Source organism: Perognathus longimembris, chromosome 4, assembly GCF_023159225.1.
Source record: "Perognathus longimembris pacificus isolate PPM17 chromosome 4, ASM2315922v1, whole genome shotgun sequence".
NCBI lineage: Eukaryota > Metazoa > Chordata > Mammalia > Rodentia > Heteromyidae > Perognathus > Perognathus longimembris.
The window spans coordinates 21826673-21853363 of record NC_063164.1 but is presented as its reverse complement, the minus strand read 5'-3'; the positions used below and the strand labels follow the sequence as shown (position 1 = coordinate 21853363).

At 36.8% G+C, this 26691-nt stretch overlaps 1 protein-coding gene across 1 annotated transcript in view; it reads left to right on the top strand.

The window, feature by feature from the left end:
* The window catches only part of Cps1 (carbamoyl-phosphate synthase 1), a 101762-nt gene that overhangs the window by 60362 nt on the left and 14709 nt on the right, over positions 1-26691 (top strand). The window contains exons 22-32 of the mRNA XM_048344179.1: positions 2257-2398; positions 3746-3811; positions 4003-4066; positions 5794-5975; positions 9712-9906; positions 10329-10396; positions 12378-12453; positions 18080-18157; positions 20612-20719; positions 22451-22540; positions 24999-25169. Coding sequence (XP_048200136.1) covers positions 2257-2398; positions 3746-3811; positions 4003-4066; positions 5794-5975; positions 9712-9906; positions 10329-10396; positions 12378-12453; positions 18080-18157; positions 20612-20719; positions 22451-22540; positions 24999-25169 — 1240 coding nt within the window. The remainder of the gene's footprint in view (positions 1-2256; positions 2399-3745; positions 3812-4002; positions 4067-5793; positions 5976-9711; positions 9907-10328; positions 10397-12377; positions 12454-18079; positions 18158-20611; positions 20720-22450; positions 22541-24998; positions 25170-26691) is intronic.

Sequence of the window (26691 nt, the reverse complement as noted above, 5' to 3'; positions counted from 1 at the left end):
ATCAATGGCTATTTGTCTTTCTCATAATTTGATCTTCTTGAATATAAAGCTGCAGTATTCCATCTTTCATCATTCACAGAAGTAGCATAGGCATGAGGCACTGCACCTCTTCAGTAGGCATTAAACACAAAGAATGACAATGAGTGTTGGTTTACTCTGCTCAATTGGTTTTCTATTCCTTCTCTCTCATTACTAATCCTTAGTCTATTTTCTATACTTACCATGTCCGTTGTTACCTCCAATGGGTGCAAACATAGATAACTTTTCCTATATAGCACGTCAACTTCTTTATCTAACAGAGTTGAACTTTCTTTATCGGTCTATTCTCCTCCCTCAAAGGCCTTAGTATTTTTTTCTCCGTATAGGAGCAGTCACTGGATCCTACTAGATATAAGTTGTTTTGAATTATGCTCTATCATTCATTGGATATTCTTCCATATTTTATTGAGTAGCACTTTTCAGCAGAAATAAATGTGATGATTATAATCTTCACTTTGTAATTTAACTGAGTGGCTGGTGTGAGGATAGATTATAAATTTTAATTTATAATGTTGTTAACTAAACTTTAGATGAAATAACCACTTTAGATAGTTCAAATTTTAGATGAAATATTGGATAGAGTATGGAGTATGTACGTGGTAGCACAGGGCTTGGCACATGTTGTAATGAGTAACACTATTATAATAGTTTGTACTGAAGAGTTAGCCAAACTAAATTTATTGCTCTTAGGGAGTGATTAATAAAAACTTGAATATCAAAAATTAAAATAGGATGAAAATAATAAATTATACATATTGATTTGTGAAAGGACAGAATTTAGATGAAATGAAGAAATAAACTGAGTGGGGAGAGCCAGTGTACCAAGAAAACAACTACAAAAGCAATACTTACAAACTGGTGAAAATGAACTGAACAACTGGACAACTCATGGGGGGGAGGGGGAAGGGAAAGAAGGAGGGGGGAGGGGGGAATGAGGGACGAGGTAACAAACAGTACAATAAATGTATCCAATGCCTAATGTATGAAACTGTATCCTCTCTGTAATTCAGTTTGATTATATATATACTTAGCTGTGAAACCAGGGACAGAGAAAGAGAGGACAGAAGCCTATGTTGTAGCAATTGTGCTGGGCACTTCCATGTGGCATTAAATTCTTTAAAGTTTATCTTTATTTTTAAACTTTCAGGCCTTTAGGGTGTTTTGGTGAGATGAAATAAATTTGCTGTATTTGCTTTAAAAAATAAATAAATAAATTGAGTGGGGAGAGCCATGTACCAAGAAAACCAACCAACCAACTAAACAAACAAGCAAAACCCTAATATTGATACCAGGAAACAAGAGAAAATGCCAATTTATCTGCTAGTTTGATTCATCTCAAAACTCAGTATATGAACTAATTAGATAAAAACAATTAAAAGTTTGAGTGAATGAAATGCAAGAGATTTAATTCAATTGTATCATATTAACATGGTTTCATGGAAATGTTCTTTTTAGTACAAGTTAAATCTTCTTTTAACACAATTAGGTTTTTGTTGCATTGTGTTGACCATAAAAGTGCTATAATTGAATTTTATTGTATTCCTGAATGCTTGAAATAGCCCACAGGTGTTTGGTAAAAGATGTTTTACAGTAGCATTTTCTTCTCTGTACCTTAATTCTTTGCAAATTGCTTTTGTCTACAGAGTTTGAAATTTAGTACCAAGCTGATTTCAAACACTTTTCTTGTCTGTAAGAAAGAAAATTAGCAAAATTTGTCTTATTTTTTAAACAAATATTTGTTGAATAAACAAAAGAAGTTATAACTCTATTGAGAGTGCAAAGGTATACAGACTGGAAGTATGTTCCATAGGAAAAACAAAACAAAATAAAACAAGATAGCAAATAGATTTGTGAGTAGATAAATTAGGCTGAGGCACAGCGAAGAGCAAGTCAAAGTAGTTGTCTTTCTAAAGAATGGGATATAACAATGGGAAAATAATCTCAGGTGGAGGGAATTGAATGTATAGAAAAGACTACTTGATTTAGAGGAGATCTCCGACTATAGTTGAATAAGAAAATTCACCAGTGCAATAAATCAGCATTTTAGAGGGGGCGTTGAGGGAGGAGCCCAGGGGGAAGCCACTGGTACCTAGCTCTCAGGTTTCATGCAGGCTGATTTGGGAAATAAGAAGCCGAAGATGTTTCGACACTAAGTGGTTCACTGTTCTTAATGTCACTAGTCTGAAGTTGGAATTTATCATTTCCATTCATTCTCAGTGAGTCAGTTTCAGAGGAAACCCTGAGAAAGGCCAAGGAGATTGGGTTCTCAGACAAACAGATTTCAAAATGCCTAGGATTGACTGAGGCCCAGACACGGGAGCTGAGGTTAAAGAAAAACATCCACCCATGGGTGAAACAGGTAAGAGTCTTGCTTTTCTGCCCTAGATTTTTTGTAGTGAAATGTACACATCAATTCAAAAGCCCAAGGTCAATGAAAAGAATAGTGAATTTAGAAAATGGGATAAAATTGACTCATTCTTAAAAGGGAAAGGACAGTGAGATGTAACAATGAGAATGATTTTTTGTGGTCTAAATTTAAAAATAGCCTTTCCTCTGCTTTCTGACCTGTGGTCAAATGTATACGGAGCAAGAGAGAGCCTTAGTGAAATAATAATAGGACCAGAATGATGGCCGACCCTCTTGATAACAAGAGTTATCTCCTTTGGCACCAAACTTTGTTCAGTATAATACTTTATTTTAACTGCCCCATCATCATGGCTCATTTAGTATTCATTGTGATAGGGCTGGATATAATGAGTTCATCTAGTATTCATGACAATCACACATGAACATTCACAGGTGTGCTGCCTTTTGGGGTGGGGGGAACTTTTAATGGAAGCAGTGTCTTGGCTTAAACTACTACCAGCTGCTTTCTGTCCTTTAAAACCATCGACTTTTTTCGGTGTGCTTTAGGGACAAACATATATGCCCTTAGGTCTCAAACTTCATACTCAAACATTTTCTACTGAGCAATTATCTTCCTTCACACTTGCCTTATGCCAGCATGCTCTATCAGCCCTCAATTCGTGCTCACTAAGCTGAGTTCCCGGCCCTTGAGAGTGGAATTGATTTACTTTTTCCAATTATGTCCAATGAGATCAGGATCTCCCACCCATTGCTTATCTTTTATGGTATTTATGTCATCCGAATTCTCAATGTCATTGGTAGCATATATTGTATGTATTAATCTGCAGACCAAACAGATCCTCACTTTTCAGTCATTTGGCTTTAATATTAGGTTTTCTAATACAAATGCTCTAGACAGTCTTCTTTTTTTTTTTGCCAGTCCTGGGCTTGGACTCAGGGCGTGAGCACTGTCTCTGGCTTCTTTTTGCTCAAGGCTAGCACTCTGCCACTTGAGCCACAGCGCCACTTCTGGCCACTTTCTATATATATCTGGTACTGGGGAATCGAACCCAGGGCTTCATGTATAGGAGGCAAGCACTCTTGCCACTAGGCCATATTCCCAGCCCTTAGACAGTCTTCTATAGGGAGTACTTATTGCCCAAGTAACAGCTAGGTTGTATCAAGATTTCTTTCTCTTATTTTTAGAAACAGAAAACTGTTTGTACATACCTTTCCTTCTATGTATAGTTGACCATAGACATTAAAAAATAGTAATGAAGCACAAAAGAATTCTAGTCTTGAAAAACCACTATAACTCAGATAAAATTTTTTGATTAATTTAAAAATTTTTCTTTTACAGATTGATACACTGGCTGCAGAATATCCATCAGTAACAAATTACCTGTATGTTACCTACAATGGTCAGGTAGGAACAGCTAAAATGCCATTGAGAACTCTAGGTTGAGAAGATATCCCACCTAAAGTAGTGCATATTTTTTAGTCTTTTGGATATCTAGTAGTCTTGGTATATCATTGTGTGGGACAGATGTAATGAACATGTACAAATAGTTTAATTACATGGGAAAATAACATATAACAATTTCTAATTCTTTTCAGGAACATGATGTCAAGTTTGATGACCACGGCCTGATGGTGCTGGGCTGTGGTCCATATCACATTGGTAAGTGATAACTTACATTTGCTTAGTACTTTACATAGTATATTAGTGGTCTTTGTAAATTTCATTCTGTTATTCTAAGAACTATGTAAAACAAATGCTATAATAATAAATGCTTTTTAAAAAAAATAAGGAAACTGAAGTCCCAAGAAATACTTCAAATCTAGTTAGTGGTAGGAGTGGAATTCCAACACAGAGTTTTAAAATATCTCATCCTACTTTACTGACTTTTGTATCTCAATAATTTACATCTAAGATTGGGAATTATGCCTTGAAATTCTCTTCTAATGTATTTCATGAATCTACATTTATTCAAGTCCTTCTACAATTGCTGAAAATTAAATCCTGTTGCAGATACAACCTCTGCCCCAACATATGACTTCTGTTTACAGCAGATGCACAGTTTTTCTCTTTGTCAGGTAGAGAATTTTACAATCTAATTAAAACATACTCATAATATTGTGACATTTTCTTCCTAGCCAATTAAGAGAAGATACTTAATAACAACTCAAGTTCTGTTACAGCTGCAAATTGTATGTCAAATGGACAGTGCTATTAATCAATATGTGCAGTTTATATCTAATCCCTGCAAGACATTGTAAGATGGACATTATAAGATACATGATTTAATGTGTATTGTTCATTTCCATAAATATAGTTTATTCTGGATTTTACCAAGAACTCAATACTTTAGAATTTACCAGTCTTTGGTAAAAAATGTTATTTAGATCTTTAATATCTTAGATGTCACCTTCTATTTGGTTAGCTCTCTGCTTCCACGATCACATCTTCAACCTTGTATTCCTTTGAGGAGAAGAATATTGTGTTCACTAGTGACAGAAGGAAGAAAGGCACACAAAAATCAGCTAATCTCCCAAGATTGTTTTAATAAGAGCATTTGTCTCTTAATAAAGGCTCCACCTAAATTTCTCTTAAAGGGGTTAGACTTCCAAAATTCACAAATGAGAAATTTGACCCATAGCAGTTATTTGATGGCTTGATCTAAACACCTTCACCAACACCTACTTTTTTCTATGGCTCTTCTATTATTTATTTTCAAAGTTAATTTATGTAAGACTTCTGCATTACGTATGTTTGGCCCTGGGAAAACTAGCTGAGATGGTAATCAAGTGCATGTTTTCTTGATAGTGAGAATGAACTTGCTACTATTTGGTTAACATATTTTATGTGAATTTCTAGCAGATAATGTCCTCGTACTTTAAGTCATATGGCACCTCAGCAGAAGTGGTATATTGAGGCATTTAGCCCATTTATGTCTAAAATGAAGTCGTAGACGTCCACTCACTATGAATGTGAAGGCCTTGTCAGGATTAAAAGACTTGCATAGAAAGGAAAAATAAAGATGATAAAGATGTCCCCCTAGGCATCACTCATTGAGTCTGGTCCTCAAACACTAGATAATTGCTAGGACTAAAGGAAAATGTGTTAACTTGTAATTTCTTTCAAGTCAATGGGGGCTATTGTTATTATTTAACATCGGTTTTCTGAAGGTTTCAAATAAGGAGACTGGCTATTGCAAAACTTCGCACAAGCTATAGTTTTATGATGGTTTAAGTCCCTATTTCTTTTATGTAATTGGGCAATTGGGGGAAGGGAGGGTGGGAGAGCTGTATTGAAAGCCAATGGCTGTCTTTGTCTGGACAGGTTGGTGATTGTGTTGTAATGTCATGCTTTTCTTACCTCTTTGCCTAACCTCATTATCTCTGCAGGAAGCAGTGTGGAATTTGATTGGTGTGCTGTCTCCAGCATCCGCGCACTGCGTCAGCTTGGCAAGAAAACTGTGGTAGTGAATTGCAACCCTGAGACTGTGAGCACTGACTTTGATGAGTGTGACAAACTGTACTTCGAAGAGCTGTCTTTGGAGAGAATCCTAGACATCTACCAACAGGAGGTAAAAGAGAGAGAGAGGGACTGAGAGAGAGGGAGAGAGAGAGAGAGAATAAAGTAACCTATCCAGTGGGTACTTTGCATAACTGTATTCATGAACGTAATTTTATATCATAATTCCCTTTAGGAGCAAGAACTGCCAGTGTCTTACTGCCGCTTTTGTAGTGGAATTCTTAGAGAAATAATTCACTCGTTTGCGATGCTTGAGGTCTTGACACAGAATGATTGTTTTCGTCTAACATTTCCCTTTTCTTCTCTAGTGAAAACTCTCCTTGTAACTTGTTGTGGCCATATATTCCCTTGTACGAGATGGCCACTCAAATATTTTCAGAATTATTTGATTCCTCATCTAGACATACATAAACAGGTCATGTGATGATTCACTGATGAACAGTGCCTGGATATATAAATCCAGTTCATCACCAGGAACCAGTCAGTTCCTTGCCTATGTGAGATGACAGTGGGAGCCTTCCATTTGTGATCAATGAGACAATTCTGGGGGCTTTGGGTTCTGTTGTGGCCTTCTCTTACACCTTCTCCTCTATCCTCATGCCAATATAATTGGGTGAACATTTGCTGTGGATATAGGTTGCTATGAGTCTGTAGAACAAACAGTGATCTAAATTGCTACCGTCCAGCAGCTATGCCTTCACTATCATTCTAGCTAAGTCCTTACCACAGATCTGGTTCTAAATTCACATTTTCCCTTGATTCCTTTGAAGACTTACTGTTTGATAAGTTACACAACAAAATTATTTTTCTTTTATAAACAGACATCATTTAGGACTCATTTCTTAACTCTTTCTCTATTAGTTTATTTTTTTCCACTTCTTTATTGTCAAAGTGATGTACAGAGGGGTTACAGTGCATTACAGAGGGGTTACAGTTTTTATTGATTTATTAAAAGACTGAATTGTTCCAGGTCCACAGCTGTTCCAGCTACGGAAGTGGCTGAGGCAGGAAAATTATTTAAGAGTAGCCTGGGCAAAATTCAGTCTCAACACAAGCAAGCAATGCAAACAAAAGCATAAACAAAAACGAATTGAATCAAAAAATGCCAGGGAACATATTTGATACCTTTTGGTATCCCTATCTGGCATGAAAAGTCTTTTACTGATCTAACAGTGGATGCTTTCCTTGACTGCTAAAGTGCAATCTGCTTAGTGGATGAATTATGTCTGACCTGTACTGTATGGACATTTACATATTTGTAACACAAATTTTGTTTGTAACACAGAGTTAAATGAATGAATTAATTATAAACATTAATTAGTGATAAGTTCATTAGGGAATGCACAAAAGAGAACTGGGCTCATTTCTAGCATTTGGTTTAATTGTAATTAAATGTAATCCTAAGGTTCTGCCTAAAATGTAAGACATGTGGTACTAAATGCAAATTAGTAAAACATGAAGCATCATGCTTTTCATTGGCAGATGTATAAATAGTGTAATTTTGTAAATCAGAAATCACCCATGAAATTGTAAAAGCTTGGGCTACTTTTAATGAGGCATGTGCTATTTGTATTAGTAAAATGAATTTTCCTATATTTCATTTTGCCTGAAATACAGCTTAATCATGACTGACCAGTGGTTAAGAGAAATTAAGATGTTCTCAAGTAAATTGGAGGCATTTCTCTTTTAATTCGTTAGTGTTTTCAAGTACATTTTTAGTGTGATTGCAACTGGAATATATTTCTGAAATATTCTTGTGTGAATTTAGTGATACCAGGTTAAAAAAAATAAAGATTTCAAAATAGACACATGAGCTTGGAATGTAGCTTAGAACACTTTATTCCCATTATTTTAGAAGTCTTCTGTGTTATTAGACCATTGTAAAGTGTTTTAGTTATCTAGGGAACTGATATCTGAATGTCAGTTTATTTTTTCAGAAATTGGGTTTGAACATAGGGCCTTTTGCTTGGTAGTTATGTGTTCTACCATTTGATCCTTCTCTCTAGTCTGAACATCAGAAAATTTTATTTAAATGTATTACTCATTTAGACATTATTATTATAATGATGATGATTTGTCTGACTGTGGTATCAGGTTCCTGCCCCTATGTTTTTATGTATTCTGTCTTTGGAAGTAAGGAAAATTTTAGAGTCTTCTATGAAACTTTCTTCTATTAATCTCAGTGTTAAACGTATTTTCATACTGAATTCTTTTGTGCTGCATGGGCAAAAACTGTGCTGGCATCATGTTTTTTACTGGTACCTTTCCTGCGAACATGATTTATCTTCCCAATGATCTACAGATCTGGAGGTCAATGTTGATAATTTGGTCTTGCACTGAAAGTTTTTCTGTTTAATACCTTTCCAAAGAAAATCTCTTCTCTGATCATATAATATTAAGTACCACAAACCCAACTACAAAAATACGTTAGCCTTACATTCAAATATTTGATATATTAGGTGAAGATAGCTATTTTATAGGCTATAAAGCTGAGTTCATGAACCAACATTGTATCTGCTAATTAATAAGTATAGGCAAGTCATTTCACTACTGTGACTCAGTTTTCTTAGTTTATGAGTAATCATTTCAAAAGAATATTGTGATGGTCTAGATATATTATACAGAATACATAGTACATTTACCAATAAAGCATAGCAGCAACTTTTGTTTGCTTGCTTGGAAAGTTGTTAATTTCATATTAAATGCCAATTAATTTAATAGGGATACCTGAAAAATTATTGATATGTTTGTTAAATACTAGTTTATTCATGTATATAATGTCCTTTGATAAAATTCATTCCATCATTCCTTCTTAACTACTGTCCCTCCTTCCCTCTTTTCTGACAGTTTTTAGTGGGTTTTGTTATACTCTTTTCATTCATACATATATACTATACTTTGATCTTGTTCTCCCCTCATTTTCTCCTATCCCTTCCTTGTCTCACAGTTCTTCCCACAGTTCCCTTCTGCAAACATATATTATTGTTGTTGTTATTATCATTTTGATGTTAATTTCATATAGGAAATTTGATGTTTGTCTTTCATACCTTTCATTATTTCATGTAACATGATTTCCAGTTCTACCCATTTTATCTTGGAGTTTTCAGTACTAATAGGTTTGGTTTTAAGTAAGGAAACATACTAATCAAGTACTTGAATTATTGCTAAAGCTTCAGACAATGATTATAAAGAAAGTGGGAAAGAAATAGAAATAACATCCCTTACTGGGTACTAGGTGAAGTGCCAAGGTCATTGTGGGGATGGTGGGGGTATATACTGGGGAAATGAGTAGTGTCATTGGATGAGAGGGATGATGGTGGTTAAACTGGAAAATTTTAGGGGACTTGAAGGTATATCTTGGATAACTCTGAGTAAGGGAGTAACTTGATGAAGCAGTCTTGTAGATTGCTTACTCTGAAAGTATGGAAATAGAAGACAGGTATACTAGAAAGAAAAGTAGTCATTCATTTAGAAATTGTAACAGTATTCCAGGAAAGAATTGATGACATGGAGCAAATGTAATTTTCTTTTTTTCAAATTGCTGTCTATGCAAACGTCTCAAGTAGTACTCAGGTACAGCTTTGTGGAAGTCACGTGTAGGCTGTAATTGCCTAGAAAGTCAAAACTAAGTTTCTTTGTTCCGAGGCTATGAGTCAATATCATTCCTTGACAAGAGAGATGCACATATCAAGTTAGGAATTTTCAGTATGGAAATGGTGGCTATGTAGGCACCATTGTCCATTACTGAAGAAATTACTTCAGTGATTGGTTTGTGCATATCTTTCTAGGCATGTGGTGGCTGCATCATATCTGTTGGGGGCCAGATTCCAAATAATCTGGCAGTCCCGCTGTACAAGAATGGTGTGAAGATCATGGGCACAAGTCCTTTGCAGATCGACAGGGCTGAGGATCGCTCCATTTTCTCTGCTGTCTTGGATGAACTGAAGGTGGCCCAGGCACCATGGAAAGCTGTTAACACTTTGGTAAGGAGAGAATCAAGTCTCTTTTTAATAGTTTGGAGGGGTCATAAATCTCATGTTTACTACTGGAGGTGTTAACTAGGGAACAGATAGAATAACCACCCTGCATAATGCTTTTAATGTAGAGTTTTGCTGTAGTATTTTTGTGATTGTACTTAAATGCTGATTATAAATAGACAGCAGTATTCTCATTAAGATTCAGACAATGAAAAGAAGTTCAAACTATTTCGGAACTAGATTTGATATTTAGAATTAGAAAGTAGGAATTTTATGTATTCCAGTGTCCCATTTGCATTTTAATGGAGTCTTTTGAGAGAAAGCATAAAAAGAGTTAGCCTATCCCTTGATCTAAGATATCGGTCTGCATTTTTATTGTATGTTTCAAAACTATTCACACATCTTTTGTTGTTGTTTCTATTAATTAGAATGAAGCTCTGGATTTTGCCAACTCTGTTGGCTACCCCTGCTTGCTGAGACCTTCTTATGTTCTGAGGTAATATATCAGCTTCCAAAAACAATGATTCACATATTGGGAAAAACAGAAATACAGGCTGTATGTTAATAATACTAGGCTTTGGTGATGCAAAGTCATTTGTAAATTCATCTGCAATCTCTTCACCATTGTGAAGCAGTTTTTTGTGAAGCACCAATATATGGGTCTTCAGGTTAACGCCTTTCCTTCAGGGAGTAGCAACTCAGAAAGACTCCAGTCCTGCATTTACAAAATTATCTCATGGTGTCTCCTTGCCAAACCCAGGCATGCCCATATTAAATACAAACTAAGACAATTAAAAGCAAAGATTGGAACATCATTTGCCAACAGATATATCCTGGTACTCAGAAATGAGAGTTTCTGATTGACTATTTTCAGATCCTTTGTTTTGAAATTTTAAGTTTTTGAGATCAGGTATTTTAAACAGATGAAATATAAGGATAGTGAGGAAGTTGGGCAGTGAGAATCTTTCATATTCAACTTTGAAACTAAAGTTCTATCATCAAAGGAGAAGTTGTGAATTATCACTTACTCTCCTCAGATGTTACCACATGTAAGGAATGATTTTATTGAACAGGGGATAATAAGAGAAACACAATTTCTGTGCACAATTTGAAAGTGTAAATGGAATTTGAGACGGGATCCTTTAAAATAATGAGAAGTTTCAAATGAGGTGGAAAACTTTCCTTTTTGTTGGTGTGGCTTTTTTGTGTACCCATAGCCTAATAATATGAATTCTTTGAAGAATTACTACAAATTAAATTTTTTAAATGCAAACATTTAAGGAAGGCTTGGGGAAAAATATCTATATACTTCTTACAATTCCTTACCTTTTTTTCCTTTCTGTTTTTGCTAGTACTGGGGCTTGACCTCCGGGCCTGAGCACTGTTCCTGGCTTCTTTTTGCTCAAGGCTAGCACTCTACCACTTGAGGCACAACACCATTTTTGGCTTGATCTGTGTATGTGCTACTGAGGAATCCAACCCAGGGCTTCATGCATGCTAGGCAAGCATTCTAAGCCAAATTCCAGGCCCCCTTATCCTTTGACTTGATTGCTCCAACTTTTCTCTCTTAAGCAGATGATGTTATTAATGTTCTTTAATAGGAAATTATAATAGAAAAATACAGAGAATACCCCTTTTTAAATGGAAGCGGAAGGTAATTTCCTCCCCATTCTTCATCTCCATTGTTATTCTTCTTTCCCACCCTTCCCAACTCATTTTGCAAATGTCAAAATTCAGCATAAATTGACTTCAGATAGCATTGTTTTTTAAGTATTTAGGAACAAGAATACAGTTGAACAATTTCATCAAATACAATGCTTTATATTCACAAATGCTATTAAAGAATTAACTCTTTTTTCCCCTCTCTCTCTCTTTTTTTGTCAGTCATGGGGCTTGAACTCTGGGCCTGGGTGCTGTCTCTGAGCTCTTCAGCTCAAGGCTACTGAGCTACCACTTTGAGCCACAGGGCTACTTCTGTTTTTTTGGTGGTTAATCTCAGGGACTTTTCCTGCCTAGGCTAGCTTTGAACCACGATTCTCAGATCTCAGCTTCCTGGATAGATAGGCACCTGGATAAAGAATTAATTCTTTTATGATAGGATAAACCATTTTTCAATAGGATGATGGGGTTGACAGCATAGCAGTGAGTTAAGAAAAACTGTTGGAACAGGGTTTGAGAAATGATCTTCGGTGCTGAGTTCCATATTCTGTTAAGATTTTACAACTACCTTGATTAAGGACAGTATTAAAACAGCAAATGAGAAAGAACAAACCTTGAAGCAGTGTAATCTCTAGGGCCACGTGAGGTTCTTTTGGATCCATTCTCATCTCAGGGGACTTTTTACTTCTGGTAATTATGAATTAAAACTACATGCTTACCTCAGGCTAAATCTGCTGAGGAAAATCAACTGCAGTTGCTTTGTTTCTCAAGTGGTAAAGGGAAGTAACTAACCCACATTTTCTTCCCTCTCTTCCTAGTGGTTCTGCCATGAACGTGGTGTTTTCTGATGATGAGATGAAGAAGTTCCTAGAGGAGGCCACGCGAGTCTCTCAGGTAGAGTTCAATTCCTTTACAGTAACTCCCCCCCTCTTTTATTCATTGGGATCTTATTTTGTATGCTGCTTTTCTTTGCATATAAAACAGGATGGTTTTTCTGCTTCCTCACATTGTTGTTTTTGTGCTTGACTGTGAAATAGTAACTGTATTCTTAGGGTTAATGAAGAAGTGGAAGACCAGTCCATGTTTCATCAAAGCAGATGTTTTTAATACTTGTAAAGAGAAGGATAAGCACCTGTGGATTTAGTTTTGCATCACTGTTCAACGTACCACAGTACAGTTTATTTTTATTTTTATTTTTTCAGGTACATGTACACATGTACACATTAACTTTATTGTGACCTTTCTCTTTTTAAAAAATTTTTATTGTCAAAGTGATGTACAGAGAGGTTACAGTTTCATACGTTAGGTATTGGATACATTTCTTGTACTGTTTGTTACCTCCTCCCTCATTCCCCCCTCCCCCTCCCCCTTTCCCTTCCTCCCCATGAGTTGTTTAGTTCATTTACACCAGTTTTGCAAGTATTGCTTTTGTAGTTGTTTATCTATTTTTACCCTGTGTCTCTTGATTTTGTTATTCCCTTTCAATATCCTAGTTCTAATACCAGTATACACAGTTTCCAATATACTCAGATAAGATACAGAGATAGTGTAGGTACAACCACAGGAAGGGGATACAAGAAGATCATCAATAATAGATTGATTGTCTTCTTGTATCCTCTCAGTACAGTTTAAAGGGAGGAATGACTTATTGTGGCTCACAGTTTCAGAGGTATCAATCCATCATGCAGAGGGGGAGCCAGGAAACAGAAAAGGGCAATGCCTGTGATGGGCTGGCTCTGTCCTTTACCTTCTCATTCCAATGTAGTTCCAAACTTGCTGCATTATCATACAAACATTCAGGATGGACCTTTCCTGCTGAGTTAATTCTACCTGGTAACCAGAGGTTTGGGGAGTCAAGTATAAGTGAGTCACCCATCAAAAGTAGCCATTCTGAGATGATTTCTTGTGAACATAAAACCCAAACACACTTCTTTGAACCACAACAGCATCCTTCCTTGTGCTAAACAGACATCTTGTTCTTATGTGATAGACCGTGGACGTCTTATTTCTGTACTCTTGTGTCTCAACGGGGAAACATTTTCTTGATGTTTAATTCTCACAGCCTGGGACTTATCTTTAATCAACTATACAACTTTAACAGTAAGACTCTTTGTTTACCTACTGATGCTGTCATTTCATTTTGTCACATTTCATTTGTGAACTAGCAAAAATGTTTATAATTTTGTAGTGACTCCATCCACCTTCCTTCGGTGCCTCTAGCTTTTATTTTCTCCTTTGGCGTTGCTATGGAGTGATCCATTTAAGATTTACTTAGTGGTGTTATCGATTTGCAGACTTTGTACTGTACAGGAGGAAAGTAATGTGTTCCTTTTAAAAGCTTTCAAAAACTAGTTGGAGTTAAAAAAAGAAAGGACAAGTGAGAAGAGTTTGGTGTTAGGCAAGTAGAATTTGGAAGGATCTGAAGAGTGAGATCAGAGGCATTTGGAAGGGGAATAAAAAGTTTGGACTGTCCCTAAACATATGAAGCTGGCCCTTTTCCTATGTAACAGCTGCTCTCCAAAGATGTTTGGGTCATGAAGATAAGGGTAAGGAGTAAGAAGAGGCAAAGAGAGTAAAAAAAAGAAAATCAAGTAGGTTTGTAATGGACATTTCTGTGGAAGCTAAGGAGTAAATTCTCATTAATTTGCTTGAGAGACATGAATGAAATTCTGTATCTTCTCTTGCCATGTCCCTGTCTGGAAGTTTGTTTGTTTGCTTGTTTGTTTTTGTGCTAGTCCTGGAGCTTGAACTCCAGGCCTAGTGCTGCCCCAGAGCTGTTTTGCTCAAAGCTAGTGCTCTACCACTTGAACCCCAGCATCACTTCCAGCTTTTTGATGATTAATTGGAGAGACTGTAGGAGTCTCATGGACTTTTCTGCCTGAGTTGGCTTTGAATTGTGATCTTCACATCTCAGTCTCCTGGTAGATGGGGGAGCCTACTGGCACCCAGCCTTTTTTGCCGATTGTTGTTGTTTGAATTTCTTTGTTTCCCTTTTCAAAAGCTAACCATCATGAAAATAAGTGGAGTGATGAGACAAATAGTCTTGCTTGGAACACGAAATCTCACAGAATTCCTACTCCTATTTTAACAGGCATATCCTGGTTGAACATTTTCTGCTTCAAATCTCCTTATCAAACTATTGCAGAATTTTGGATATTCACTATTCACAATGAAATCACTCACTATCAATTCTATATATTTTCTCATTTTCACTTAATAGGTAGTAGATATTGTCATTGTTATTATTATCAATGGATATGTTTGTGAAAGAACTATATACCATCTCTATTCTTAAAAACAACTTCTTTTGCTAAGGACATTGTATGAGGAGCATAAGCATTGTAATATGGAAAATATAGAGTGTTGAGGGTAAAGTATGAAAGTTTTGTTCAGTCCTTAAGGAAGATATTTTTAATGAATATTTATTTATTGATTTATTTATTTATTGTTAAAGTGATGTACAGAGGGGTTACAGCTTCATACATAAGGCAGTGAGTACATTTCTTGTTCAACTTGTTACCTCCTTCCACATTCTCCCCCTCCTCCCTCCCCCTTTCCCTCTCCCCGCCAAGTTGTTCAGTTGGTTTACACCAAATGGTTTTATAAGTATTGCTTTTGGAGTAGTTTGTCTTTTTATTCTTTGTCTCTAGATTTTGATATTCCCGTTCCCTTCCCTAGTTCTAATACAAGTACATAGAAGTATATACAATATCCAGGGTACTCAGATGAGATACAGTGATAGTGGGGGCACAACCAGAGGAAGGGGATATTGCTGACTTACCTATTGTTGTCATGAGTAGGAAGAGAGAAACAGTACATTTAAAGGCTTTAAGATACAAAGGAGCATATATTTTCTAGAAATTGACAAACATTTGTTATGTGGTTAGAAAGCTAATGTTGAACAAGGTAACAAACAGTACAAGAAATGTATCCAATGCCTAACGTATGAAACTGTAACCTCTCTGTACATCAGTTTTATAATAAAAATTAAAAAAAAAGAAAGCTAATGTTGACAGTAATTATACTGATTAGTATGTTGTTGTGCAGTGAGTGATTATAGGAAAGGCTAAATTTATGGAAAGAGGTGAGTGAGCTTTTGCTATTGCTTTAGGAGAGAGATGAGACTGCCTTGGATCAGAATAATGCAATAAAAGTGGAGAGATGCATTGAGCATGTGCAACAGGTGCAAATGGTAATGGTTAGGGTTTATGTGTAAAGGAGGATGGAGTGGATAGTAGTAACACTGAGATACGGAATACTAAAAAGGGAGAAAGTTGTAAACATTTAAGTAATCAGTTTTGAATTAATTATATAATTTTGAAGTTTTTGAATTAATCTCTAGAATGTTTTGAGTTTTCTGCAAGGAATACAAGTGGAGGAGATTCGGAGACAGATCTTAAACTGAGGATGAAGGTCATGTCTAGAGAGTAAGATGACTGTAGACTTGTCATGTTGTTGAAAGACTGAAATTTATTAAGATATTTTCTTTAGTTAGCCAAAGGTTAGCTGCAGTTGTTTCTACATTTCCTCCAAATCTAGATCTTTGGCACTCTTGTACCTCAGCTGTCTGATAGCTGATAGCACTTCCAGCTACACACCTCTGGAAAACTTTTCTTAAATGAGAGGGAGCTTCCTCAAGATCCCATACTTCATGCCCACCCTCAAAACTCTAGGCATTGACAAACTTTGCTTGAAGACAGGGCTTAGCCCTGTGGTGTAACGCATGCTCCAAAGCTTCCCCCAAATAAGGCTAAAAACAGTCTCAACTAAACACCCAGAACTCTCCTGCTAGTCCAGCCTGCATTGTAACTCTCTCCATAAATCACTATAACAAGAATTCCCATCTCAGGCTTGGTGAGAGAACTTGACTGACTAAGACAGGGGTAAACTATCTGTATCTGAAGTTACATTATCATGATTTTGAGAAGGAAAATAACCCATATGTCTCAATAAAGCTCCAGTAGGTCTGCTATAGGAAACATTAAATATCTGACAAAAAGGGCAGAGATATGAACAAAAATCCTTTTGCCTACTAAGAGGTTGTTTGCCAATTGGCTTTTGAAAAAAAGTACTAATTTAGTAATTAATATTTAAAAAGCAGAAGATTATTTGTTATCATTTTTAATTTTTGTTTACTAAGTTAAATTCTATTTGACATGATCTTTGGAGCAGATATGCTGCATTCAACCCATATACCCATAAGATGATGAATATCTTAACAGTTTCTATAGAGAAATATTCAGTGAGAAGGCATCATGTGAACTAGAGATAAAAGGGTAAATTGATATTTGCAAGGGGAGCTTAAGGAGGGAGCAAGGTAGAGGGTCGAGAGAAAGATGGGCATGAAGGTAAGCAAGTGGCCCAGGGTGTTGGAGGCTGAGACGCAGAGGAGGAAACATCTCAGGGTAGGAAATTGTCAAGCTACTTCTATTTAGCCTGCAGAAAGCATGGGAGGTTAGTTCATGGAAAGCATCCCAGCCACTCTTCTGGAACAATTGAGAGTGGCAACCCCTACACTACCTGAAACAGGAAAAGAAGTGCATGCTAGATGTTTTTTTTTCAAATTTTTATTATCAAACTGATGTACGGAGAGGTTACAGTTTCATACGTTAGGCATTGGATACATTTCTTGTACTGTTTGTTACCTTGTCCCTCATACCCCCCTCCCTACTCCCCCTTTCCCTTTCCCCCCCATGAGGTGTTCAGTTCACTTACACCAAACAGTTTTGCAAGTATTGCTTTTGTAGTTGTTTGTCTTTTTTTACCCTGTGTCTCTCAATTTTGGTATTCCCTTTCAATTTCCTACTTCCAATACCAGTATACATGGTTTCCAATATACTCAGATAAAATTACAGAGATAGTGTAGGTACAACCATAGGAAGGTGATACAACAACATCATCAATAGTAGAAGCTACAGATACACATGGGACACTGAAAGTAGTTACAACTGTGATATAACAATAGTTTCCATAACATGTTTTTTATAGTTGCCTCTGTCATACTCTCACACCAGGCTCAGGCGTATTCACTTCAGGAAAAGGATTTCATCTGTATCTGCAATAACCAACACATAATGCTATTCTCCTTCTAAGCCTATTCACAGTCCTCAGAGTACTGGCATCACAACTTCAGTGCTTGGAAAGAGGTGTATAGGAAGAGAGAGAGAACTCGAACCAATAATTATCATAATTATAGATTATGTGGAGAAAGTGTCATGATTGTGGTAGCAGACAAGGAAGTCACATTCTGTTTCTCCTATTCCACCCCTAATCCTCTTTCTCTAGCTGGTTGACAAAGCAATCTGAAATTTCAAAACTCATTTTCAGTTTGCTAAAAGAGACTCCCTCTTCCTTGCTGTAAGCAGAGTCCAAGGCAGATTGTCCAATGAGCTTATGAACTATGATTAGACTTAACTTTCTGTGAGTAGTAACCTGCTATTTACTTAAAGTACACGGCTTGCTCGACATTATGCATGGGATTTCACCTGAAGCTTCTGCTCCTCTGTGTTCTGGTTGACAGGAGCACCCAGTGGTGTTGACAAAATTTGTTGAGGGGGCCCGGGAAGTTGAAATGGATGCTGTTGGTAAAGATGGAAGGGTAAGTACATTATAACCATCTTCCCACCAGTTAATTTTTTTTCCTCAATCACCTTGAAATTGTCAGAAGTTAGAAATGTAGAACTTACAGAATGACTTCTACAAAGCACATCTTTGACACTAGTGGAAAAGCTGCTCTATTAAAAGTTTCAACTTGCTGACAATACAGTTGATGTAGAATACATATCATATTTCCTGCACTTCATACTGTTAGAACTTTTTCTTTGATTTTCAAAATTAATTATCATCATGTACTCATCACTCTTTGAAATAGATTTTTATCTCTCATTTTGTTTTTGTGTACGGTTTTCTTTTAGGTTTCAATGAATATTATAAAAAACATCTAATAGCCTTTTTTCCTGAGGTTTCTTTTGAATCTGTGGTATTCTTCTCTCTTGGTTTCTCCCCTTCCCCCATTTTTCTGGATTAATAAGAGCAAGGAAGATATGGTAATGATGTAACAATTTCCTTACCATGTCATATCTGCTAGGATAGCGCAATGAGTGCCTCTCGCATCCAGGCAAAACGAAAACCTGAAGAATGCTTTACTATGTTTGCTGGTTGTGCTTCTAATGCATTTGTGATTTATGTTGAAACATCAGAAGTTCTGTTTTGAAGAGTCCTTGTAATTTCATTTGCTGCAAAGAAAACTTTGCTTACATTTTCTGTCTTACAAATGCTGTCAGAGATGTTAAATCTTTGACAGATTAGCAGTTTAGAGTAGGCTTTAAATTTTTTTTCCTTATACTTGACACAAAATGAGATAATCCTGGTTCCAGGTGCTTTTACAGATCATCTAGTCTAGCCTCCCATTCCCAAAGACAGGAATTTTCTTTCCTTCCCTAGAAATCAGTCATCTGATACATTCAAACTCCTTGGTCATGTGTAACACAAATTAGTATAGTGTTAGTAATTTCCTTTCTTCTTTCTTTCCTTCTACCTGTCCTTCCTCCCATTTTTATCCTTTTCTATTCTTTATCTGTGGTGCATGGAATGGAAATCACAGCTGGGCTGTGATGACTGTTTCCCCCTCCCCCAGTTGTAATAATTATCAGGGTTTAAAGGGGAAAGGGCATCTCAGTTTCCATCTTGAGCTAAGCTTTGCTGTACTAGTAATTTCATTCACAACCTCTTGTTTCAGATCACAAATTTGATATTTCTTTCTGTCACCCTTTAAAATATGGAAGACAAAAATTATGAGGGATGTGGTTGTACATTTCTGGAAGTGGAAAATATAAGCCTCTCTTGGAGACCTGTGCAAGCCAATGCTGTGTGGCTTTGTGGGCCTGACTGGGTTCCAGCCTACTGGGATATTTGTGCTTGCTTATATGTCTTCCAGACTTTCACTATTGCACAGACATCTTATATACTCTCTTTTGGAAATGTTAGAGATTCTTCACATAATTTTCATAGTCATACTTAGTCGAAATGAACATGTGGCCCCCCACATATAATATTGATTCCTGAGCTGAGTGAGATGAGTTCTTCCCATTTTCAAGGCATAGTGCTGTGTACACATGTGCGTGTGTGCACACATGTTCACGCACACACGCACACACATACACACACTACTCTGTCTTCTCTCATGTCAGATACTTTATGTGCATTCTCTTTGATTTTACAAACATCCTGTGAGGCAAGTAAGTTTATTTTTCCCTCCTTCTACAAAGCACAGCTAAGCAGGCTTGTCCCAGAGCTCAAAGGTAGCCGAAGGATGGAAACATCAATGCCACTTTGCTTTAAGCCATATATATCAGATTGATAAGTAAATCTTCTATGTAACTTACATAGGTTTTTACAATTGCCCCATTATTCTTCCTCAACATCACCATTTCCCAATTAGCATATAGGTTAAAGTGACTAAAGTCAGCAATTTTGGATTCTGATAGAGTTTAAAATCCTAACCCCATCCTGTACTAACCACTATAAGACAGAACAAAACCATTTCCCCTTCTCCCCTTTTGCCTCTTCCTTATCTCTAACTTACTAAATAATACTTTGATCAGATCTTCCATTCTTCTTTCTAGTCTACCTAAGTCATCCCATTTGCATAGACAGTCATTTCTTCTGTATTTCTAAAATCTAAAAGACAGTTACCTCCAGCTGCCAAATGTTACTATTTCCTGTCTTGTTCTCAAAAGTAAATCCATGTGAGTGGGTTTAGTTTTCTTCCTTTCCCGTTATTTATACTCCTAATGATCAATGGAAGAGATGGGTAATATTAAGAGATAATAGGAGATGATAGTAAGAGATAATCATTTTCTTGGATGCTTTTAGAGACCACTTTTCACTGCTTGGGAGGCCAGGAAAGTTCATGCTTCTCTTGTGTCCTGCTCCTGTCAGGAAGCATAGAAAAGGGCTTGCTCAGTGCTCAGAATCAAAGTGGTGAGTAAAGGAGTAGCTGCTTCCTTGAAGTCTGTGCCTGAACACTGTTTCTCAAACCTTCTTTTGGCAGGTCATCTCCCATGCCATCTCTGAACACGTTGAGGATGCCGGAGTCCACTCAGGAGATGCCACTCTGATGCTGCCCACACAGACCATCAGCCAGGGAGCCATTGAAAAGGTCATTATTTATGAATGAATGTGGTACAGAAACAGCAAAAGATGAAAATCTGACAAACAAGTCATCCTTTTTATATTTAAAAAAACACACAAACCTAGATTCTGATGCAGGATATACTCCAGGTTAAATTTAATGAGAGGAACTTCCTGATTCGCAGTGAGCTGAGCATTTTAAAGATTATTTCTTTCACTGCCATTTAGAGCTTGTTTGGTTATATACTAGTGTGCTGGTTTTCAAACTGCAGTCTGTTTCCAGAATACCAGGAAGCTTGTTAAAATAAAATGGCTGGGCTCTAACCTCAGGGTCTGAATGCATAGTTCTCTAGGCTCCTTGTGTTTCGTTTTTATCAAGTCTCTCAGTGATGCTGTGGCTACTTGTCTGGGAACCACAAGTTGTGTGGATAGAGTAGATGGTATGTCACTGATACTTATTTTTGGCAGCAGTATATCCAGCAATGTTTCTTAGTACTATGCAGTGTGCATGTGACAGTGATCTGGGAAAGTATTGGGGCCTTAGCTTCACCTAAAACCAAGACTTCCTGATATATAGTTCTTTGTTGTTGTTCTCTTTGAGAACTACTTCTTCAAAGAACTTTCCCAGAACTAGGGCTCTGCTTCAGTAGTCAATTCACATGGTGAGATGAAAACCTGAGACCTGTCTATCACCTTAAGTCACTCTTGAGGAAATTCCATCTCATTGGCTTTCGACTATGCTAACATGAGCTTAGCTTTTCTGGTGAGCTTTTCGAGAAAATCCCACTGCCCTTATATATCTGCTTGAATACTGGGCTCCTGTTAGAGTTCTGATGCTTTGATAGAGAAACATGAAAGAAAACTTAGGCTTCAGATATGCTTCAATTTCTCATGTCACAATAGAGGACAGTGAAAAAGTTAGAATTGTTAAACTAGGTACCACAGACTATACTTCCTTTTATACCTAATTAGATTGAGGGCCTACTCCTGTAACTGCAATGTATGATCAGGGCTTGCTTCCTATAGTCAGTGCTCTGTCTTGATATAGGGACCTTCTGGCTCCAATTGGATATAGAATTTCCCACATGTTACATGAAGACGTGAGGCACCTTTTGCAGGCAAACACCATTTCCTTCTGACCATAATATCTACTCTTGTAGATGTTAGGGCAAAAGAAAAACAACATAAAAGAAATCTCCCTGGTCTCTTTTCAGTACCCTGTAATTTTAAGGCCTGCACCTCTCGGAAGGCAGGTCATTTAGATTGATAGAGTTTGGACTGCAGTTCCTGGTTGCTGAAGCAGCTAGACTGAAAGGATGTCATTTAAGCCTCAGTCAGACCAGACTAGAAAATTGTAGAGACAGGTTATTCTCCAAACAGATAATCCTGTAAAATTATTTGTTCTTTTCTTTGTTCTGTTGTGACTACTTTATATTATTGTATATTCATATATATAATACTAACCCCATAGTCTGCTTATTATTAACATTCTTATTATAATTGTTGCAGATAAGGTACTTTATAAAGAGAAATTAAGAGAATTTCAAGTTAAGATGCTATGCCTTTTTATTTTTTATTATCAAAGTAATGCACAGAGGGGTTACAGTTATATACATATGGCAGAGTACATTTCTTATCAAACTTTTCACCTCCTCCTTTGTGTTTACTATACCTTTTTCTTTGCTAAAAAAAAAAAAAGAAAAAGAAACAATACCTCTGCTGAATTCTTTAACCGTATGTCACTGTCCTTTTGCTCTAGGTGAAGGATGCTACCCGGAAGATTGCCAAGGCTTTTGCCATCTCTGGCCCGTTCAATGTCCAGTTTCTTGTCAAAGGAAATGATGTCTTGGTAAGAAATACAAGTGTGCTTGAGAGAACACTGTTACAGTGTAAGGTCATGTTGGCTTATGTCCTGATGTCACTGAGAACACCAGCCACAGAGCCAGTGAGCCCCCTGAAGCTGCTATGTCTGAGAGAGGGTTGTGTTACAGCATGGAACGCCTGTTGTGTTTGAAGTCACAGGCTCTAAGTGACACTGGTATGTCAATCACAGCTATGTAAAGCACTTCCTCTACCACTGCATGTCCTGTGGATGGAATACACAGAATTCAATGAGCACACAGTATTCTATCCTCAGTATATTACAGATAGAGTACATTTGTTAAAGTGCATGTTTACCATATCCATAAACTGCTTCACTGAAGTTTTGCTTTCTCTTTACCTAGAAAAGAAAGTTGAGTTGAACATCATTTGCAAAAAAGCAAACTAAATTTAAGATGGACGTGGATATTCTCATTCATTTTTTCACAATTTTATGAAATTAATAAAAAACTCATCCATTCCTCACCAACTGTGAAACATATGATTTCACAGATGTAAAAAACACGATCTCAAATGAACTCCATGTTATGGAAATGACTGTTATATCATTGTTGTAATTACTTTCAACATGCCTTATGAAACTGTAGCTTCTATTGTTGATGATCCTCTTGTATCCCCTTCTTGTGGCTGTACCCACACTATCACTGTATCTCATCTGAGTACCCTGGATACTGTATATACTGGTATTAAAACTAGGGAAGTGAAAGGGAGTATCAAAAGCGAGAGACAAAGGATAAAAAGACAAACGACTCCAAAAGCAATACTTGCAAAACCATTTGGTGTAAACCAACTGAACAACTCATGGGGGCAGAGGGAATGGGGGAGGAGGGAATGAGGGAGGAGGTAACAAACAGTACAAGAAATGTACCCAGGAGCTGGGAATATGGCCTAGTGGCAAGAGTGCTTGCCTTGTATACATGAGGCCCTGGGTTCGATTCCTCAGCACCACATATACAGAAAATGGCCAGAAGTGGCGCTGTGGCTAAAGTGGCAGAGTGCTAGCCTTGAGCAAAAAAGAAGCCAGGGACAGTGCTCAGGCCCTGAGTTCACGGCCCAGGACTGGCCAAAAAAAAAAAAAAAAAAAAAATGTACCCAAGGCCTAATATATGAAACTTTAACCTATCTGTTCATCACTTTGACAATAAATTTAAAAAAATAAATCAAGGTCTGGAGTTAGAGAAAAGTGAGTTTTTTTTTAAAGAAAATAAAAATGGATTGTTATTGTATTGCTGTGACTGTGTAAATCAGTTGGTTTGTAGCTAACACATGAAAGGAGAGGACTTTAAATCATGTATTTTCTTTAGGAATTCCTGGGTATGACCTGGAAAACTATTGTAGGATCTTTAAATTCCGGCTGGAGTTATGTAAAGCCATTGCATTTCAATAAAACAGTTTGTATGTGTGTGAAAAACAACAACCACAATCTCTACTCTCAAAGATTTTGTAACTTAGAGAACACTGGGGAGAAAATGAAATTGTAGATAAGTATAAAATACAACTATTGTTGGTAGGGGTGGCAGGTATACAAAAAATGATTTGGAATTTAAAGAACAGAAGATAATATTTGCAGTGTATATAACATACATACACAAACATGTATTTGAATATCATATGCTTTGCCTACATTAAATTATGATTCAGAGGCTTCAAGGAATATATTTGTATTGGGATCTGAGTTTTGACAAAAGTGCACAGTTGGGTACTGGTGGCTCATGCTTATTATCCTAACTCAGGAGGCTGAGTTCTGTGGATCACAGTTAAAAGCCAGCCCAGCACTGAAGTCTGTGAGACTAATATCTCCAATTAATCACAGAAAAATTCAGAAGTGGTGCTGTGGATCAAGTTTTAGAGTGCTAGCCTTGAGCAAAAGAGCCTGGGATCAATGTCAAGGCTCAAAGTTCAAGCCCCAGGACCAGCAAAAAAAAAAAGTGCACTGACTGAGAGGATATAAGGTCATCTATAGGGTGAGAAAACAGCCTGCATTTGGGGATAGTGAACAGTTCAGCTTAGTTAGAACATTTTTCTAGATAAATAATGGAAGGGTTGTTTGAAAAGTAGAACTGGGGCCAGGAAAGTGGTACATGATATAATATGTAGGTTTGTGGCTGCTAGAGGATAGAAGGGTTTCAGAGACTAGACTTTAATCTTCAGCCAATGTAAATCCAAGGAAGTCTTTTTGGAAGACTAAGCTAAACTCATTATCCGTATATGTGAATTGTTGAAAGAGGATGGAAAAAAAATTGGAGTTCAAAGATACTTCCTTAAAAGGCAACCCATTAGACAAAGAAGGGGGACAGGATTAGGAGAAAAAGAAATAGTGCTGGTCTCTAGTTCAAAAGCTGAAAGCTAAGTAGCAAAGAGAATAACATCAATATGGTTATGGGCTTTCATCATCTCTGTGCTTTAAATTTTTGTTTTCTCTCCAGGTGATTGAATGCAACTTGAGAGCTTCTAGATCCTTCCCATTTGTTTCGAAGACCCTTGGGGTAGACTTTATTGATGTGGCCACAAAGGTCATGATTGAAGAGAACATTGATGAGCAACACCTTCCCACATTGGAACGGCCCATAATTCCAGCTGACTATGTGGCAATTAAGGTAATTTCTTCAAGATTCTGAGTCATTTTTTATGAGCTCCAGTGAAATTTAGGAAGAATTTTCCATTAAAAAATCTTGTGATGTTTATGAATTAGAACTAAAATGCTGGGCTATGGATTTATGCTTCCTTCCAATAATGCAATAGAGTTGTACTCCAGGTAACTGTGACCTGTTATTATACATTCACAGAATTAAAAACATCTAAAATTTCAGAACTTCAAACCCAACTATTGAAGTGAATTTGAAGCTATATTTATGCAGCTGACATATGGGGGTTCTGGTTCACCTGGTAAACAGAAATCCTACACATATTTTTGCTAGGATAAGGCTTGAATCGTGCCACTTTTGAATTGTGCCAAGTATTAAGGAATGCATGTCATAAAAAGAGGGTACTGAGGGGTTGATTAAATTCCTAATGCTTTAACTACCATTGCTTAGTTTGTATTTTCCACAGTGGCACATTTTTGACTTTGGAAAATTGAGATCATGGTTACTGTTTACCATGTGCTGGTAAGGGCAAGGAATTAAAATTATATATTTTAATAATGCCACAATAATATTATCATTCTATTCTTCTAGCTGATTCAATATGATTGTGCCCAAATTGCTCATAATTATGTCTTCTACTGCTTCACTGAATAGGAATGAGAATTACTGAGATATATAAACATATCTGAATTACTTAGATGAAGCACATAATGGAATTAATTGTTGTGCAATATGTGTGTTGGAGTGTGTGTGTGTGTGTGTGTGTGTGTGTGTGTGTGTGCTGGCTTGAACTCAGGGCCTGAGTGCTCTCTCTCTCTGGGCTTTTGTTGCTCAAGGCTAGGATTTTAGCTCTTGAGCCACAGTTGTTCCACTTCTGGCTTTTTGGTGGTTAATTGGAAGTAATCTCACAGACAGTATTGCCTGGCCTGGATTTGGACTACAATCCTCAAATCTCAGTCTCTAGAGTAGTTAGGATTACAGGCACGAGTCACTGGTGCCTGGTTGTATAATATATGTACGTGACATTGACATATCTCTAATGCCTTCATAAGGTTTCTGTTCCTGTATGTTATAGCATTTTATTCATAGAGACTATAACACAAACATTAATTGCTAAACCTTTTAATGATTTATACACACATGCACGCACATACACTAAACACAATACACACATATGAAATTTGTCTCAATAAGTAGGAGGCTCTATATCTTTTTCTGGAGATATTGCATCAATTTTAAATTCACATTGTTATTCATATGCTTAGCAACACATTTCATATATTTTTAAAATTATATACATACATATATGTTATTTCCATCTGAAACGATATTGATGGATAGATATTTCCAAACTGCACTGTATGTTCCTGCCTACTTCTGTCCTAATTGCTATTGTTATACAAGTCTTGAATTTTACAGATGGAAATGAGTAGATGACGGATAGAAAAGTTAGCATGCAAAAACATATATTAATGAGGGAGAATACCCAGTGAATCCCAAGGCTGGAATTATCTGGTGGTTAAGAGGGGTGCCA